Source organism: Coccinella septempunctata, chromosome 5 (assembly GCF_907165205.1).
Source record: "Coccinella septempunctata chromosome 5, icCocSept1.1, whole genome shotgun sequence".
NCBI classification, from domain to species: domain Eukaryota; kingdom Metazoa; phylum Arthropoda; class Insecta; order Coleoptera; family Coccinellidae; genus Coccinella; species Coccinella septempunctata.
The window spans coordinates 36,403,092-36,423,932 of NC_058193.1; the positions used below are offsets into that span (position 1 = coordinate 36,403,092).

The following is a 20,841-nucleotide window of genomic DNA, read 5'->3' on the forward strand; positions in this document are numbered from 1 at the left end:
ATGTTTCTTTATATTTGTTGATATTATATTCGTGAGAACATGGAACATCGCAATCATTCGAAAACTGCCTTTTTGGATTTTGCTAAATGAATAAACAAATAGATAAAATAAATTGAAAGAAAATCAAAGGTTTATGCCTTCTTGAAATATTGTCCTTGAATCTGATTCGCAAAGGAGATTATATCATGTTTTCTTGGACCAAATATTTTTTTAAACAAACAAACTTAAATATTTCGAATTCGTGAACATTTTTTCAGTCCTCTCCAGCATAGCACACGGCAGATTTCAACTCAAATAAGAGCAAGCGCCAGTTTGGTAATTAATTAATATCACAACCAAATATCCCACAAAATCTAGAACAAGCGAACTGCCAATCCACGAAACCAGAACTGAAACAATATCCGTTAAAGAGACTACGTCTACTCTTGGAAGACTCAATAATTGAAATATCTGCAGTTGACTCAGTGAAATCCATTAAAACTGAGGGCAAACAGAGAGCGCAGATATTAAACAGAATTAATTGCTCTTCGTAGCATTCATAATGTCGAACAGACAAATAAATTGAATACTCAATCAGATGATTTTTCGAATAGAGATCGTTTGATCTGGGAACGAGGCAGTCCATTGGTCCACTGATGAGAACCCTTCAGAGGAATCTTTTCCTCTGAAAAACGATATTGGAGAGATAAGTTCTCTTTCGTTCTGAGTAGGGATTGAATGGGAGGATGACGACAAAAGGATTTCACCCCCTTAGGGGTATTTCTCGGTTAATCCTCTGCACCCGTAGAAGAGGTCTTTTCGAAGATATAGGGTGACTGCTCACAACAGATAAGCGTCGGAAAATACTCTAAATTTGAATTATTTTTCCTTGTTGGGCACTTTCTCTTTTCGATTCCACTCACCAGCAGCTCACGATATTTTCATACATCCTTTGCAACTCCAGGAAGTTTGTATTGTCCCCCAAAAGATTAATCCTTGTGTAATCTTCAACGATTGAACTCCCGCAGGACCCCCAGAGCGAAATCCTGAATATTTCATATCACAGCATTCGGCAGAAAAACTCGCATTTCCTCAAACTTTTCGTGAAACCTGTCGACCATCGTTTCCAAGCTCTCCACTTCAGCGCTGCCTGAAAAACTACCTTGAAGGATGTTTCGAAGTGTAAGATGATGGGATTTGATGAGATTTTCATTGGGAAACATTTCCCCTTTCGACTTTGCAGAAGTTAGGAAGCCTGGAAACCCACATCTAATTATGTCTGGAGTGGAATTTTTTATTCGTGATTTTTTCTTGTGGAACGAACAAGCGCAGTGAGCTTCAACTTTAATTAGTTTGAGTGGGCGCTGACGTGGGAGAAATACTTCATTACATTGTTTCAGTAGACTGCAGCTGATTGAAAAACAATTCTGAAGACGTTTTTTTGTTCAAGTAATCTTGGCACTGAATAAATAATGGGAATGAGAAACTAGGAGATGTTTCAGACAACATCGGCTAGGTTTTTTGTCAGTACTAGGAATTCATCATTTATTTGTAATACATTCAATATTGATCTTTGAAAAGAAGCATTCCCGGAAAAAGATCTAAAGGACCTTTCCGAGCCCAAATGATTCAGAAAACAATATCCTGAATTGGTTTGCAAAATTTATGAAACACTTTCTATACGGTGATGTGCAATCCTATTAACACAAAATTCAAAGAATTCCTAGTTTAATACGATAAGGTTTTAAATTGAATCAAGGACAAAAAAAAACATTGCCCAGTAATGCCATCTAGCTTATAGGGGTCGCCAAAAGTTTCTGACCAAAAAGCGTTCCACTTCTAGGTTTTCACCAAAGATTATATCTTTGGGTTTTCACCATATACTCATTGAAAGTGAAGGGAAATGTCAGCGATAAGTCAGAGAGCATCAATTTGATGCTGTCATAATACGTTATCCAAAATTCATGTGATATTTAATGACTATAACTCTATTTTATTCGCACTTCTGTCCTCCAGCCAGATCGGCCTTGCTCATAGCCAAAGCACTCAAGCTCAAACTGAAGATAGAAGAGGTGGACCTTTTATCTGAAAGTTACAAATTAACGCCCTTCAAAAGGCAGCATCCGGAAAAGACTGTACCATGTTTGAAAGATGGGAATAATTTCGTTTGGGACAGTCACGCCATCGCTGGATATCTAGTGAATCAATACGGAGTGAAAAGTAACCTAATACCTAGGAATATAATACAAAAAGCCGAAGTTGATAGATTACTTCACTTTGATAGCGAGTATCTCACTCCTTTAGCGTGTGATGCTCTCGTTCCTGTTCTGTTTCAGAGGAATCATCTGATTTCGAAGTCCCTGAAGAAATCAGTAGGTGATGTCTATTCTATTCTGGATAAGCAATTGCATAATTCCAAATGGTTGATTGGAAATGACATAACAATAGCTGATTTATGTTGTATCTCATCCATAAGTACTTTAGACTTGGTCATCCCCATTGAAGAAAACTCGACGTTGTTTGGTTATGTGAAAAATTTCAAGGAACTACCATATTACCAGGAAGGTAACCAGGAGGGTTTGAACATCATGGCCGAGCTTGTTTTGAACAAGATTATATCATACAAATATGGTTATATCTTATGAGGCAATGCAAATTAAAGTTTTAAACTAAAAACATAAGATTTCTTGAAACTTATAGTGTATTGAAGTAGGCTTCACAAATTCTAATCAATAAAAATCCTAAAATTGAAGAATAAAACCACTCGACATTGGTATTTAAAAAATTCGAGAATCCTATTCGATGAGTTATTTCAATAGTCTCATGTTTTATTCCATGAGATTAATAAAATATTAATGTGCAGGTCATAGACTCGATAATATTCTCATGAATGAACTCATCCTCATAAATTCTTTACATCGTAGCGTATCTGCTTATCGCCAAATCGTACAGTTCCGTCTGTGGAACAATCATTTATGTTAATTTATTCAATCTCTTGTAAGTTATATCATCGGATTGAGTCACTGGGTTAATTTTAAGTGAGGTGTTGTTTGTTGTTATCCGAGCCTGAAATAAAGTTGATCCTTCATCCTTACCGGGGAATCATGCACCTTGTTAAGTTTATGAATGAAATGCTGCCCGTTGTGCTTCAGCGAGCTCTGACCTCGTACTCGGATAATTTACAGAGTGAATTCTTGTGAATAAATGTAAGCCAGGCGAATAGGGTTTCAAAAACGCACATAGGACGTCCTGCAACACTTGTAAACTCCATTGATCAAAGGTATTTTGGTTCAACCTTCGTGGATCAGTCTGAAGAAAGTTGGATTGACATCTCTGTTTCCCTCGAATCATCCTGTAGGACGTTTCCCTAATGGAAATAACCCCTGTTAATTCAAAAGCCGTAAGTACACCCTTAGCTTGGCAATTTCAACGAAAGGGCAAATGGAACATGAATAGGTTTTATATGCGGTTGGGATGTAGGTATTTGTTTCGGAAATGGGATTGAAATATACGAGTGCGAAAGGTAATGTGCCTTTGCTCGTTTGGTGGAAATATTATCTCAAATTGAAACCCTGTTTGGGATGTTGGTCTCTCTGAAAACGACTCATATACCCCTGATAACGAGAGGATGGGTCGCTAATTAGTTTTGGGGTGAAAAGATTTGAATATGCTATGTACACACTAATAGGCTAGCTTTTCAGTACTATATAGGTGTAAAGATTTGTAGAATCTGATAAGGGTAATGTGGATGTATACAATTGGATGAAATCATCTGCATTATGAAAGTATCAGTGCGAAAGGGAGTATTTGATACTTAGTGACTGCTCTAATAGTTCTATATTCAGAAAGGATTCATTCAATCTGTACCTGTACTCTTCCTGAAGATGAACTCATGTACTTAACTCTGGATGTCGATTTTCTGTTAACAGCTATAGAAATGGTTCCTTTGATCTTCGGAATTCTCAAATCTGTATGTGTATACGAACATCTATGTGCCTGATATTATTGCCCAATGATTAAAAAAATTTCAAATCCTATTCATCCGAATTCAAGTAGGATAAAAGTATAAAAACGCCCATCCTTTCACACAAGAAACGATCGGTAATTTCCCTCACAGCTATACCGCTTCTTTGGTGGAAAATGCAGCTAGCTACATTCTTTATTCATGTCTAGGCGGCACACATTTATCCCGTTCATTCATTTCAATAATCCCACTACAGAAAACGCCCGTTTCGTTCTTTTCAAGAGGCAGGAGACCTGGGGGATATAGAACATGTTTTTCTGTCGGCGAAGATGTGGATGGGTATAATAAGAATCTACCTCCAGTCGCTCGAAAGCGAAGTGGTGGTTTTTGTGGATTCGAACAAGGTGGATTTGGAGATTACAAAACGCGCACGGGACTTTCAAAGTGAATCCGACGACTTTATTGAAGTTTTTTCATTCGGTGCTTGGAATCTTTAGACGCATAATGTGAGGTAACATAGGTATGAAACTCTCGTCTGGTTCAAACCTCCTATCTATATGTGAAGGTATCCACACGTTTAGGTTGTTCGAAATAAAGGACAACACCAAGTATACCATCAGATCTGAAGGAACTTTATACAATGGTACAACCTTGGAAGATTCCTCCAGAGTAATTATCTTGCAGTTTTTTCCTTCTGCTGAAACTATTTTTCTGAACAATTCAGTGAGATGAAGTTGGGAGGTTATGACAAATGTAGATCCTATACAGCCTACATCGATTTAAGTAAAGCCTTCGACTCGGTGAATCGGAGAGCGCTATAGAAAATCATAGGACGCCTTGGAGTACCCGAAAAATTCTTAGCAGAGTGTAAAAGCCTTCATACCAACAACACCGCTAGAATACAGCATAATGGCTCTACAACCGACCATTTCTTAACCAACTCTGGAATAAAACAAGGCTGCGTGTTAGCGCCTTTACTGTTCAATACTTTCGCCATAGCTGTCTCGATAATTGCTGACATGAGTATGCCTGTAAGAGGTGTTGGAATAAGATTCAGATTTGATGGAGGCCTATTTAACCTGAAGCGCCTCAGAGCAAAAACCCGTTCAAAGGTTATCACGGAACTTCAATATGCAGAAGACTGCGCACTTATCGCTAGCAGCCCAGAGGATCTACAGATAATACTGGACGCCTATAAATATATATACGAAGCTTTAGGCCTCAGACTCAATATCGACAAAACCAAAATCCTGGTAAGTCCCCCAGAAAGCCTTCAAACACATATCAGCCTGGAGAATGAAACCCTAGAACAGGTCGACAAGTTCAAATACTTGGGAAGCTTCATTAATACTAGGGCTATCCTAGACACGGAAATACACAACTGTATCAATTCGGCATCACGGGCATTCTGGAAGCTAAAGGTCAGAGTGCTTCAAAATCACGACCTCAATCTGAAGACCAAGACAGCTGTTTACAAATCAGTCGTCCTCCCAACGCTTCTTTACGGAAGCGAATGCTGGACGCCATACAGGCGACATATTAAACAGCTTGAACAAACGCAACAATGTCATCTAAGACGAATACTGCTCATCAGATGGTTCCACAAAGTTTCGAATGCAGAAGTCTTGCAACGCGCGAGTTGTACAACAATTGAGACTCAAGTAACGAGGGCCCGACTCAGATGAAGCGGCCACATTCTGAAGATGCAAGACACAAGACTCCCCAAAATAGCTCTGTATGGCGAATTGACAGAGGGAGATCGGAAACCAGGAGGCCAGTATAAGCGGTTTAAGGATACACTACATCAATCCCTGAAATCAGTTAATGCCAATCATAACTGGGAACAACTAGCGTTTGACAGGTCACAGTGAAGGTCTTTGGTACACAGTTACAATGGAGACTCGAGAAGGATACAGCGGCGGCCAGATCTGGTTATCGACTATCCATGCCCGGAGTGAGGAAGGATCTGTTGGTTACGGTTGGGTCTCTTCAGTCACAGGAGAGCACACAGTCGCAATTAGCCCTAAGAAACTATAAGTCTGTTCTTTTTTTTATGTCTATTTGTAGATTTATTCCCGGTAACGGGATACAGCAATGAATGAATGAATGTTCCCGATGTTTTCGAGTTACGGCAGAGGCGTATGCAGGTGATTCGGACGTTACATTGTGAGCTATCTGTAGATAGGTTTAAGGATGGTTGTCTTTATTGCCAGTTACTGAAACCATTGTTAGATAGTTTATTGAGAACGGTCGTAAGAGAGTAAAAAGGACGATAGATTCATATTCACCTTTTTACCTAACCTTACCTCCAACCACAATGATTTGTCGGTGGCTCTTCGCTTGTACATATTAGCAAAATATTCAGTAACTCCATAAAAGTCCAGGTTAAAAATCCCTCATCATACTTAGAAACTCTTTGGAGTCTTTGGGATTCACTGACAGAAACATCAGCTCCACCAAATCTAGCATCAACTCCACTTTAAACTCCGCCAACTCCAACAACTTAACCCAGCACCAACTCCGAAATGAGATAAATCGCAGTAGATACATCTTCATCGAGCCTGACTCCGTAATTTTCGAACGGAAGAATATCCACTTCTCGCCAGATATTCCATTTATCTTTCCGTCAATTTCGAAGAGTGCTCCAGGAGGCCTATACACGAATCGAATACTGGAATCGGCCCGCCATTCCGAATGCACCAATATCTTCTTCTTTATACGTGCCCAAACTCGATTTTCGTCTGGCTTTCATCCCATCCGGCCCCCATATATCATCCGGAGTTCCGGCGCTCCCTATGACACTTTCCAATCTCAAATGACACGGTTGACAGTCGAATATATTTGCGCAAATAATTCAGCGCTCCAGGGGAGGATGTACGAATCCGAATATCTGGATCCTTCCAGCCTGGGGTTTAATTGACTCCTTTCAAGGGGCTCTGAAGATTACTTTTATATTCATGGCCCTGCTTGAGCTGATGATTGGGCCATTCCGAGTGAGCTATCCCCGTTTGCCCATAATCGAGAAATGTCTAATCATCTGGAAATTCCTCGAAAATCCTCACTACTACCATAAATGCATGTCTGTGTTCGCTTGTTTGTTTGTTTGTTTGTCCTCATATAACTCCAGAACCAGATGTCATATTTTGTTGGGAATTTAATTTTTTCGTAGAGAATCTAAGCGAGCAGGTTTTCGTGTAGAACACAGGTGTTCAACGAGTGGTTCACCATAGACTAGTGGTGAATCTAGGCCTTTCAGGAAAGTTGCTTCTTTTGTACTTAAGGCCATTAGTTTCGTAGATACAGGGTGATTTATGAATTGTGTCCTTGATTTTCAATATCTATAACGTGAGAAGAACTGGTCCGATATGAATGAAATTTTGTGGGCTCCTGACTTCCAATAACCCTTCAAGATGGCAGATGCTATTTCGAGATAATCAGAACATTCCTCGCAATATTGAGATTTATCTTTCGTGGTCCAAGAACTTTCTTAATTTTTCATAGATTTCAATCGTTTCTACGCCAAATTGTAGATAAATTCATTAGTATTGGAACAAACTCCAGGAAAATGTTTCAAAATTTATTTATACAGGGTGAAAAAACCATCCTTAGTAGTTTCATATCTTAACACCCTGTGGAACATTTCGAGAAATTTGCTCAGTTGATTACAAAGACCACCCTTTTCGCCATCTTTCAGTTTTTATTACACCTCGATATCTTGATTTCTTTCGAAGATACACGAATCCAAATAAAACCCACCCTTTGAACAGAAACCTTTTGAATTCAAAAGTTGACAGAATGAAAATTGTTTTCCAGCCCACACCATTCTCCCCCAAGAGAATTCGATGTTTTCCATAGATCGGACTTATTCGCGTCTCTGAAATTTCGAGGGGAACATAATTCTGGATATATCCAAATTTACAACCCGAGGTCCTGTGTAGAGTTACCTTCGCTAGGGAACGATAAGGTTTCACATCGTAAGTTCTGGCGACGTTGTCGTGAATAGGCAAATATCACCCTCACAGCCAATATCTCATTGAAGGTTACACGTAAATCTTGCTCAGGGGCTCAGTAAAAAATGAAAAGCGTAAATATCTGGTTGGTGGCTATTCTGCGAATATCTTACACTAAGCAGAGTGCTTCCTCCATCTTATATCCGATGAGCTTCACTTCATTTTCATTCCATCGTTATTATAGATAAAACTGTCTATATAGGAATCATTATCACAGTTTGAGTGGATACAGAAGTAACTATCCAAAGCAGATTTACTGAACTATTTGCGAACCCTTCAAGAGAACTTATATCATTATCACCTCTGACCTGATTTGGAAGTGAAAGCACGCCCTAATAGCTTTCTAAAGCGCACCCATGAAACTGAACTCAAGATATCATAAGTTCAACTTCACACTGATGCTGAATGTGAATGTATCCAAAGCCATGCATTCACGGATTAGGATGAGACAGGAAATAGGGTTCCATTTCAATTCCTGAGTCGCACTCGGTGATCATGAAAGATCAGAGATAAGACGAAGGTAAGATATGTTCAAATGGACCTGAATACGTAGGGATTCTTTGAGACCACTTATAGGGAACGCGCAGAGACTGCCAAATGGCCAAAGACAACTGCAGACCAGCTGAAAAGCAGTATTGCAAGAAGTAAATCAAGGATAGATGCAGCATCAGTACCACCAATACTCAAAAGAGGTTCGAATTACGAGGATGTTGAACAAAAGCGTGCAAGGGTAGAAGAAGATCTGAGCTCGATTTGAAAACGATGTAGACTTTTTAAACCAAATTGTTACTATGGATGAGACTTGGGTACATTTCTACCATACAGAAACAGAACAACAATCGATGGAATGATGACACTCTGGTTCTCCAAAACCTAAGAAGTTTCGTGCCAAAAATCTGCTGGAAAAGTTTTTGCTTCAGTTTTTTGGGATTGCCATGGAGTAATCATGATTGATTTTTCGGATAATGGTAGAACAATAACTGGAGATTACTATTCGACATTACTGACCACTCTACGGGAAAAAATTGAAAAGAAAGGACGCGGGAAGCTATCCAAAGGTGTTTTGTTTTTGCACGACAACGCCCCTGCACACAAGTCTCATGTTGCCATGCAAAAAATTGTGATTTAGGGTTTGAATTACTAGAATTATTCACCAGATTTGGCTCCATCTGATTATTATCATCTCTCTCCTCAACTGAAAAAAAGTTAAAAAGGTCCTGAATTTTCTTCCAACGAGAAGGTAATAGAAGCTGTGGAGGTCTGGTTTGCAGAGCAAGAAGAAACCCTTTTTTTTTGAAAGGTCTAGAGACGTTGCAGGTTCGCTTCAATAAATGTATCCAATTAAGAGGAGAATATGTTGAGTAATAAAATATTTTGACATTGAAAATTTTTTTGATTCTATAGTAGGCTAAGAATTTTTCAATATATCCTCGTAGTGTTTTGGTGGAAACAAAGCTGTGGAGCATTGAAATCAAAAGGTGCTCTTCTCTTCTTCTTCTTCAAGCAAGGCTATATAAGAAGCAATAATGAATGCATAGTGCCCTCCTAATTAGTCCTCTACATCCTATTTCAGACAGAATGAGTGCCTCGAGGATTTCCAATTCCAATTCTCCCGTCTGAGCTCCAAAACCGGCCACCTCTTCGGCTCATCCTGCCTCGGCAATAGTCCATAGTTTTTATCAGAGAAGACTATGCAATTCGTTATGTAGCGTGTCTGGCGCATTTTTCTCCGATGTGGCCTTGCTCCGTGTTATTGTTGTCGTGGGTAGTTAACATTGTGCTTGAGAACCATTAATAAACGGAACGATAATTTTCCGCTTGGGAAACTTCGTTCGCGTAATGGAGGTTCGGATTAAAATAATAACTCTTTCGGCCGTATTTCGGACAGTTTCCGCAGAACGGAAAAACCCGTCCGATGCATTTCCATTCCGAATTAGGATATGGGTTTAATCCGTTCGAAATTGGAAATTGGGTCGTTTTCTAGCACGGAAAATTGGGATAATGGATTAACCGGTGCTTCTTTTTTCAAGTGATATCGATTCCGATTCGTGCGGGATGTTTTATGACCATCTCAAATGGAGTATATGGAAATTGAAAATCCCTACAACCTTCCTACATATTATGTAAGTCATTGGGATTAGCGCAAAAATGGGTCCCTCATAGCCCTATGTATCGCTGGGGCTTTCGACATTCTGCTTCCAGGAGACAAACTCCTGGACAACCACACGATAGTGCAAACTTTGTGCTTGCCCTGTATATTGCAACACCATCTCCTGTTGTGGGTTGTGAACCATCTGTGTGCCATTTTATGGTTTTTGCTTTGAGATTTTAATGGTGTTTACCCTGAATCTGAAGACCAAGACAGCTTTTTATAAAGTAGTCGTCCTTCCAACGCTCCTTTACGGAAGCGAATGCTGGACGCCATACAGGCGACATATCAAACAGCTTGAACAAACGCAACAACGTCATCTTAGACAAATAATGCACATCAGATGGTTCCACAAAGTTTCGAATGCAGAAGTCTTGCAACGCGCGAGTTGCACAACAATTGGGACTCAAGTAACGAGGGCCCGACTCAGATGGAGCTGCCACATTCTGAGGATGCTAGACACAAGACTCCCTACAATAGCTCTGTTTGGCGAATTCACAGAGGGAGCCCGAAAACCAGTATATATAAGCGATTCAAGGATTTACTGCATCAATCCCTAAAATCAGTTAATGCCAATCATAACTAGGAGCAACTAGCGTTAGACAGATCACAGTGGAGGTCTTTGGTCCACACCTATAATGGAGACTCGAGAAGAATACAGTGGCGGCCAGATCTGGTTGGTGACTATCCATGCCCGGAGTGTGGAAGGATCTATAGGTCACGGTTGGGTCTCTTCAGTCAAAGGAGGGCACACAGTCGCTTTTAGCCCTAAGAAATTATAAGTCTGTTTTTACCCTTTTTTTTTGTAGATTTATTCCTGGTAACGGGATGCAGTAATGAATGAATGAAGGAATATCCGTGATATAAAAGTTCTTCTCAATGCTCACTTGTTTACCATAAGATAACTTAACAGGTATTTTTGTGTGAATGATTACCATGTTACAGAGTTTAGGAAAATTTATTACAGAATTGTTTTTCCGGTTTTCTTCGCTCAGATTTCACATCTGAGAACATTTATTTCACGACCTGAAAGAGCAAAAGGAATCTCCCCCTACCTGGTCACGCAATATCTCACCGAATGCACGTTGACAAGTTTCCCAACTTCCATTGTAGCTCATGAAAGGTCACATACGACCATTTTCCCATTACGGCCGTCATCTATCATTCGACTTCAATCTTTTTCACTTCCGCAATTCCCTAAAATTGGCCTGGATGCCAAAAAACCACCGGTCGATCGGATATACGAAAAATAAGTTGATTTATTAGCGAGCCCGTCCTAAAACTTTTCGGCTATATTTCGCCTATCTCCTGTCAGGAGGATCCATTTTTTATGCGTAGCCTCCCCCCACCCTGACGCTCGACCGTCAGGAATCGTAAATATTTATTGGAAGTGTCCGAAATGGGTTTTCATTCCGTACTACGGCCCTGAATTGGGTTATCAGTTAGTCCTGATGGTTTTGGGACATGGTAACAGAATACGAGATACATTTTTATGGAAATATTTTACGTGTTTCGTGTTTTATGGTCACTGCTCGTGACATACCAAAATCGTGGAAGTGCTTCGGTTTTAGATAAGCTTACTCGGGAACGTGAATTCACGGTGAAACATCGTCTTTATTGAAATCGTTCTGACTATAAAATCACTGTTGATCGAGACGAGTCATTCACGTATACATTCAGACATTTTCTGAAAAATACCGAAAAAAGAATTCTCCATCAGTCTATGTTTTCTTTCTCTTCCTGAATTCTATGAATTCAATGATCTAACAATTGTCATTATTGATTTATTATTCGATATAAATGAGTATGAAACAGCACCCTTACTTGTTCCACAAATCCATCACTTATCATCTCTTCAATTCATTTCATTCAATGCTTTCCCACACATCAATTGACAGGATGCTTTGAACCAATGACATACGTCGTTGCTTTGAACTTTCGTTCCAATAGACAACTCAGGCGTATTAGATTTTTCTACATTCGTTACTCTGTTTTGATATTTATTTTGCAGCATACTCCACAAGGTATAGAGAGTCTCACTTTTGAACTAGAAAAGTTGTGTGGGGGTTAGAGCAAGCTATACATTAATTAGGATCGTTGAAGTATACATCAGAGAGGGAATTTCATTACTGAAAATGGATGTACCATTCAACTCTAAAAATAGGAAGTATCTCTACTTCTACGATCTTTGATATAAATTTTCAAGCTTTGAGGCAAATATCAGGTAGTAATAAATTCGATCTTGCCATGTGAAGTTTCTCGTTTTCACGTATTTCATAAAAATCAGTCTCGGTATTGTTTCCTGATTAATTTTCCAACTACGTCATGTTCCTTGGGGTATAACGATAGCATTGAATTTCATGAGAAAAATAATTCAGTAGAAAAAGAATCGTGAGAGATAGATAGTGCAGTGCCTATAGAATCAACTTCAATTCGATACATGGATAGTGTTTCGTAGGAATGCTGGTACCATTCGATATACAGGGTGAGTCTTTGACTCGTACAAATATTTCAACAGTAGATTCTTGTGATCAAAAGAAACTTTTTTTCCTATAACATTTTTTTCGGCCCTGATAAAAAGATATAGCCATTTAAAGTTTCCATAATGAGCTGTACCAGCCTTGAAAAACAAAAATTCAGTATAACTAATTAAATCTGACACAACATATCTGTGGATCTTCTAAAAAAGAGTTGCATTCAGCCAAAGTACCCAATTTTTCAAATTTCAATGAAACCGTTTGTGAGTCAGAGCTGAAAATATTTTTTTTTATGGTTTTTCAACAGCCTGCATCTTTTAAACCGAGCCGATTCGGAAAAAATGGTAAGGAAACAAATTATTTCTTTTTGCCACAAGAATCTACTGTGAAAATACTGTACGAGTCGAAGACTCACCCTGTATAGTTATGTTTGAAACACGCCGCAAAGAGAGTCATAAAATGAAATTGTGTTCGAATAATAAATGAATAATTAACAATGCGTGTTAAACATGAATGATTCGATCGGGTCGATTGGAGGAAATTCATTATTCTGAAAATGGGAATTGAATGAATCACCTGCCCCACAATCAACGAGCAAAATTTTGTTGCTTCGTTTGTGTCCCCTGATGCAAATCGTTCAGAATATTGAATTGAACTTAATTGAGTTGGACACTAGGACGCAAAAAAGTGTAATGGTTAGTGGACTCTATCAGCTTTTTCTGATATCGGAAGAGACAAAAACAACGGAATAAATTAACGAGAATCGCCAATTCATAATAATCGCATCATGAATATTAAAAACTATTCTTCAATTTCGTAGTTCGTTGTTTTGTTTACTTTTTTCACGGTGCATACGGAAAAAATGGCAATAAAGTTAGTCAATGGGATTTTCCAAATTCGGCTAATTCTATTACGCTGTTTGAGTCTAATTGAGGAAACTGTTGCGGCGTACAAAAAAACCCCAATTATACCGAAAATTCCGGTCGCCAAAACGCGAATAACAGAGTTGATGTATTAAAAATAATTTAATTTTAGGACAAAAAATTGGCGGATATCCGGTTTCATTTCATTGAACAAGCACAATAGCCTCTGGAGTGAAATATACGTTTTCATTTGGAACGGGGTTCAATATTCGTTGAATAATAATAATCATTCAATTGTAGGAACGAATTCAAGTGGACAAAAGATAGATTGGGAACGCAATTGGGGGAATCTACCAGTCGGCATGGAGACGATGATTTAGCAGTTGGAGTATGGTTGTGAAATTGATCCAATGAGTATTAATGAAGTCATATACGTCGATCAGTTTCTTATTGATAGCAAAATTATTCCTTTCTTTTCGGTGAACAGTGATCCAACTAGTATTTCAGGTCAAAATATACGAGGATATATGAGAAAATTCTTAGCCTACTAAAGAACCAAACAAAATTTGTCAAAATATTTTTTTACTCAACATATTCTCCTCTTAATTGGATATATTTATTACAGCGAACCTGCAACGTCTCTAGACCTTTAAAAAAAATGTTCCTTCTTGCTCTGCAAACCAGACCTCCACAACTTTTATTACCTCCTCGTTGGAAGAAAATTTACGACCTTTTAAACTTTTTTTTAGTTGTGGAAAGAGATGATATTCGGATGGAGCCAAATCTGGTGAATAAGGGTGGTGTTCTAGTAATTCAAACCCTAAATCACGAATTTTCTGCATGGCAACATGAGATTTGTGTGCAGGAGCGTTGTCGTGCAAAAACAAAACACCTTTGCATAGCTTAACGCGTCTTCCCTCTTAAATTTTTTCTCGTAGAGTGGTCAGTAATGTCGAATAGTAATCTTCGGTTATTGTTCTACCCTTATCCAAAAAATCAATCACGATTACTCCATGGCAATTCCAAAAAACTGAAGCGAGAACTTTTCCAGCAGATTTTTGGACACGAAACTTCTTAGGTCTTGGAGAACCAGAGTGTCGCCATCTTATCGATTGTTGCTTTGTTTCTGGATCGTAGAAATGCACCCAAGTCTCATCCATGGTAACAATTCGGTTAAAGAAGTCTACATCGTTTTCAAATCGAGCACAGATCGAACGCGATGCTTCTACTCTTGCACGCTCGAAAACTACGCATCATACGAGAAAATATGAAGAATACTTTTATTTCACAAAACCTTCAAGTATTCATTAGAAAGCGTCCAAATTAGTTTCAAGAGTTTCCTTCTTTCAAGTTTTGGCATTTTTATGGTACGTAATGGTCATAATGAGAAAACTGGAATATGTGGTTGATATCTTGTGTTCGAAAAAGATTCATCAAATAATTGAAAAACTATATTCCAAAATTCATTCCATTTGATAAAACCGTTTATTGGATTAAACTAAAAATGTAATTATTTATGGTTTCTCAACAGCCTGTTTCTTTTAAACCGAGCTGAATCGGAAAAGGAGGTAAAAGAAAAAGGTGGTTTTTTTGACCTCAAGAATCTACTGTTAAAATATTTGTACGAGTAGAAGACTCACCCTGTACAGGGTGGGCAAATTTCGATGTTTTAGTACTACAGCTTTTAAACCAGAGGAGATAGACAAAATCTGATACCCCATTCTCGTTCTCTTTTTCTGAGAAACTTACAATTGTAGTAGTCATTTTTGGCCACTTTCTTTTGTTTTCGAGTTATAAGCAAATATTGGAAAAATGGCGATATCGAAATAAATTTATATCTCCGCTAATACTGATGATAGAGCTCCGAAATTGAAACATTATACAGGCACTTTTTTACGTAGAATCCAGTGGCGTGCTCGCCTTTTTAGCAGGATTTTTAATTACGAAGCTATTACCCAAAGCTATGTTTTTTTAAATGGGAACACTAGATTTCTGTGCAATTTTTTAAAAGCTTAATTTTTACTGATTTCAAAAATATATAACATCATATGGTTTGTGTCAATATAAATAATAGAAAATGGTCAAAAACCTTTTTTCTCAATATTTCTATGGTTTCAACTTTAGACGAGCACAGAAAAATAGAGTTTCCTATAACAAAAGCAGTCTCCTTCCGGCAATGTCATTCTTTCTATGCTCTTTACCAATTTTCACTAAATTTGAATCTTGGAGAAATTGAGTAAGAAGCATAGAAATGAAAAGACTAATAGAAGGAGACTGTGGTATTCATAAGATGCTACATTTTTCTATTCTCATCAAAAGTAGAAACCATAGAAATATTGAGAAAAAAGGTTTTTGACCATTTTCTATCATTTATATTGATACAAACCATATGAAGTTATATATTTTTGAAATCAGTAAAAATTAAGCTTTCAAAAAATTGTACAGAAAACTAGTGTTCCCATTTAAAAAAACATAACTTTGGGTCATAGCTTACTAATTAAAAATTCTGCTAAAAAGGCGAGCACGCCACTGGATTTTACGTAAAAAAGTGCCTGTATAATGTTTCAATTTCAGAGCTCTGTCATCAGTATTAGCGGAGATATAAATTTATTTCGATATCGCCATTTTTCCAATTTTTGCTTATAACTCGAAAACAAAAGAAAGTGGCCAAAAATGACTATTACAATTGTTATTTTCTCAAAAAAAGAGAACGAGAATGGAGTATCAGATTTTGTCTATTTCCTCTGGTTTAAAAGCTGTAGTGCTAAAACATCGAAATTTGCCCACCCTGTACATATTTATTATAGAGTGAATGGTTGTTCATTTCGAGATTTCGACTCACAAATTTTCAGGGAAAAATAAAACTATTATTCTGTTTCATTGGCAAATACCACATAAAGTGGCATATTCAATTTCGAGCGACAATATTAGTTTCCCTCAAATAGACAACTTTCGCAGTGTTTCAATGCGCCAGACTATCATCATCCGTCGTTCAAATAACCCAAACGTGCACAGGAAACTTCGAACGTCTTCAGATTCCTCTACCATTTACAATTCTCACGCCCTAAATGTGAGAAATGAGCTGCGCCTCAACTCCCTTCGCATAACTCCTCATGCTGAAGAAGAACAGCCTCCCCTTCTACCTCTCACGATGGTGAAAAAGAGGGAATAATGGCATTATTATGTGACAAGAACAACAGCGAGAGGAAAGACAAATATATGTAGTGAGAAGAAAACTTCCATTCTCCAAGGGATGAAGTGAAGATGGAATGCATGCATCATGAATCTCGGTGTTTGAATACCTTCCGACTCAAAGTTTAGAGCGAATCTCAACGTTTTAAATTAATTTCGTTAATTCTTAGTAATACTGCTTAACTGTAGATTAAGTAATGACTCTGATGGGGGACACAGTAAAGTGTAAATCCCCAAAACACTCACATTGGGGAAAGTTGTTCTCTTTCAATGTCACACTTCTAATGTCACTGAGTATACCACGTTTTTTCAATAAATCTCTTCAGCGTGCCTCCTCATAGTTATCTTGTTCTTCGAAATAATTATGCTGCAACATCGGGGCATCGTGGATGAGATTACAGCATCCTCCGGAAAGTAAATCTAGGATTTATTAGCGACACTTTTTTCCGTATCCGAAGAAATTTATCCCCTGGAAGTTCGAGCACGCGGCGTAAACCGTAATTTTCCGAGCAGATAAATTCGATTTAATTACATCTGACCTATTTCATCGCGTATAATACGAGGGGGAACCACCTAACAATTTGGAAAGTTTGAGAGCTCAAGGATTACCGGGGACCTCTTCAGTTTATTACCTACTTGGGAAGTTTGGTATATGGCGGTGATGGTTTGACTTTTTTACAGTGGTTTTTTGAAGGAAACTGAAGAATGTGACATGGAAAACGAAACACCTAGTATCAGTGAATTTATCGCAACGCTTTTTTGTATTCATGTATCACAGCTTTTATTACCTCCCCGTTGGAAGAAAATTTACGACCTTTCAAACTTTTTTTCAGTTGAGGAAAGAGATGGTGGTCGGATGGAGCCAAATCTGGTGAATAAGGGGGGTGTTCTAGTAATTCAAACCCTAAATCACGAATTTTTTGCATGGCAACATGAGATTTATGTGCAGGGGCGTTGTCCTGCAAAAACTAAACATCTTTAGATAGCTTTCCGCGTATTTTCTCTTCAATTTTTTCACGTAGAGTGGTCAGTAATGTCGAATAGTAACCTCCGGTTATTGTTCTACCCTTATCCAAAAAATCAATCATGATTACTCCATGACAATCCCAAAACCCTGAAGCAAGAACTTTTTCAGCAGATTTTTGGACACGAAACTTCTTAGGTCTTGGAGAACCAGAGTATCGCCATTCCATCGATTGTTGCTTTGTTTCTGGATCGTAGAAATGTACCCAAGTCTCATACATGGTAACAATTCGGTTTAAGAAGTCTACATCGTTTTCAAATCGAGCACAGATCGAACGCGATGCTTCTACCCTTGCATGCTTTTGGTCAACATTCAAACATTTGGGGATCCATTTTGCAGCAATTTTTTTCATCTCCCAATTGACGTGAACTATAATGATGAACGCGTTCGTATGAAATATTCAGTGCTTCAGATATCCGTTTCAGCCCAATTCGACGGTCTGATAAAATCATGTCATGAACTGCATCGATATTTTCGGGGACTGACACAGAAACTGGCCTTCCCAATCGGTCATCATCTTCAATGGAAAATTTACCTCTTTTGAAGCTTGCAGTCCAATTTTTCACTGTCGCATACGAAGAACATTGATCACCAAGGGTATCTTCGTAAATCTGCTTACCTCTTAACCCTTTTAAATACAGGCTTGATGATGGGTCGATACTCCAATTTTTGTAATTTCACAATTTCGGTGGACATCTTCTTTCTTTTAATTTATTGCGTAACTCTGGTTTACTTTTTTAATTTTAATGAGTTATTGTTCGTTGCTATTGTAACGCAATATTTTTTCATGCATAGAACTGGTCCAGGCTAACTAGATATCAATACATCCTCGTATTTGCAAGAAAGAAGTCGTTGTTCTCATGAAGTTTACCAAAGACGAAATATTGAAATTATCACCATGAAATGCTTCGAAGTTATTAAAGTAATAATTCTGGAATCTGATGGGTATATACTCCTCATATCACCGAGTTTTATTGAGGCTTGTTTTCATATGCAATATCAAATCTCTCATCCAGCGTGAAATATTCAGCCGCTTCCAGTTGCATCTGAAGCGGACGCAAAGTGATTACGGTCAAAAGCAACGAGTCGTGAAAAAGCCGTTAAAACACATCAAACCAACCTCACAAGCTTCTTAACAACAAAACCTACACCCCCGCATTTGTCGAAATAATGGCGTAATCCTAACTTGATATGTCCGTGCTACGAATAAACGAGTAATGCTTTATTTTCGTTCAGAAATAAAACCACCCGCTTATGCATTCTGTTTATCCGAGAATTTTCGCATGAGCCGTCTGAAAAACACTACGCGGAATTTCATTCGACTCCAGGCGTTGCAGGGAGATCGGTTAAAAAAATGAAGCGACTCTCGACGCCCTCATCTCTCGGCAGCCTCCAAGCCAACTTTTTCCTCATTATTTTCGATGCCGGCGGCTGTATTTCACATCTCCAAGATTTCGATTTCGAGCGTTTCATTCTTGCGCCTTCCCGTGTGACCCGTGAATGTTTTGAGGGATGCAGTTATTTATAGCGTTCATTAAAAGATCCCCAAGTTGGATAATGCTCCTTTATGAAGAAACTACAAACGAATCCTTGAAGAACAAGAAATTTTGGGGTATTACGTTCATGGGTATCATCGAAACAATTGATGAAGATGAAAACATAGTTTATGTTGTTGCAGAGACCTGTTTTGGTTATAAATGGTATCTTGCCGAATTGATACTGTTCTCTCTCTGGTGATTCTGGTTTGTTATACTTGCCCAATGGGTTCATAGACCTGCGCCAGACAAGGTTTCTTGTTTTTTTTTCTACCTGAAGGGTAAACTTAGTCTCCGATGGTTTTAGACCATATCTTTCGGAGCCTAGAGAAAGTTGAGGGTCAAATCATGGGTGACAAACTCAAACTTGATGTCCAATTGCTTTTGTAATCACAAAATCTTCGATAGTTTCGCCAACATTTAAGATTTTGGAATCAGGAAAGCTCAGTGACGTGACTTTCATCAAGAAATCTAATCAAGTTCGCATTTCAAATTTTTTGTGCTGACTGACATTGTTCACTCAATTATCTCCTATATCTTTCCCTTGTCTTTTGGTTTGATCCTGGTTCTCTCACATATCCATATAGATTTCAATCATTTTCTCTCATCGTTTATTCAGCGCTGAACTTATGAGATCTGCAACCTTTTGTCTATTCTGGCCCCAAATTAAAGATTTCAATCTAGTTGGTTAGTATGGTAGTAAAGGTAGTATTTACTACCATTTAAAACTTCATGGCCCTAGCTTTCCTCCTCCCAATAGCAAAACATCCTATTTCTTATAGGTGTGTTTCTTCCTCCTCCCCATAGGATCTCATTCATTCATTGCTGTATCCCGTTACCGGAAATTATTCTACAAAAAGACATAGAAAAAGAACGGACTCATAATTTCTTGGGGCTAATTGCGACTGTGTGCCCTCCTGTGACTGAAGAGACCCAACCGTAACCAACAGATCCTTCCTCACTCCGGGCATGGATAGTCAATAACCAGATCTGGCCGCCGCTGTATCCTTCTCGAGTCTCCATTGTAACTGTGTACCAAAGACCTTCACTGTGACCTGTCAAACGCTAGTTGTTCCCAGTTATGATTGGCATTAACTGATTTCAGGGATTGATGTAGTGTATCCTTGAACCGCTTATACTGGCCTCCTGGTTTCCGATCTCCCTCTGTCAATTCGCCATACCGAGCTATTTTGGGGAGTCTTGTGTCTTGCATCTTCAGAATGTGGCCGCTTCATCTGAGTCGGGCCCTCGTTACTTGAGTCTCAATTGTTGTACAACTCGCGCGTTGCAAGACTTCTGCATTCGAAACTTTGTGGAACCATCTGATGTGCATTATTCGTCTCAGATGACATTGTTGCGTTTGTTCAAGCTGTTTAATATGTCGCCAGTAGGGCGTCCAGCTTTCGCTTCCGTAAAGAAGCGTTGGGAGGACGACTGCTTTGTAAACAGCTGTCTTGGTCTTCAGATTGAGGTCGTGATTTTTAAACACTCTGTCCTTTAGCTTCCAGAATGCCCGTGATGCCGAATTGATACGGTCGTGTATTTCCGTGTCTAGGTTAGCCCTAGTATTTATGAAGCTTCCCAAGTATTTGAACCGCTCGACGTGTTCTAGAGTTTCATTCTATAATAAAATATGTGTTTGAAGGCT

The 20,841-nt window shown here is 38.6% G+C and overlaps 2 protein-coding genes across 4 annotated transcripts in view; one reads left to right on the forward strand and one right to left on the reverse strand.

Moving 5' to 3' along the window:
• LOC123313475 (octopamine receptor beta-2R) overlaps window positions 1-20,841 on the reverse strand; it is a 111,934-nt gene that overhangs the window by 55,008 nt on the left and 36,085 nt on the right. The window lies entirely within an intron of this gene.
• On the forward strand, window positions 1,869-2,629 carry LOC123313476 (glutathione S-transferase 1-like). Its single transcript, XM_044898375.1, has one exon. The coding sequence runs from the start codon at window positions 1,956-1,958 to the stop codon at window positions 2,622-2,624; it is 669 nt and encodes a 222-aa protein (XP_044754310.1). The 5' UTR covers window positions 1,869-1,955; the 3' UTR covers window positions 2,625-2,629.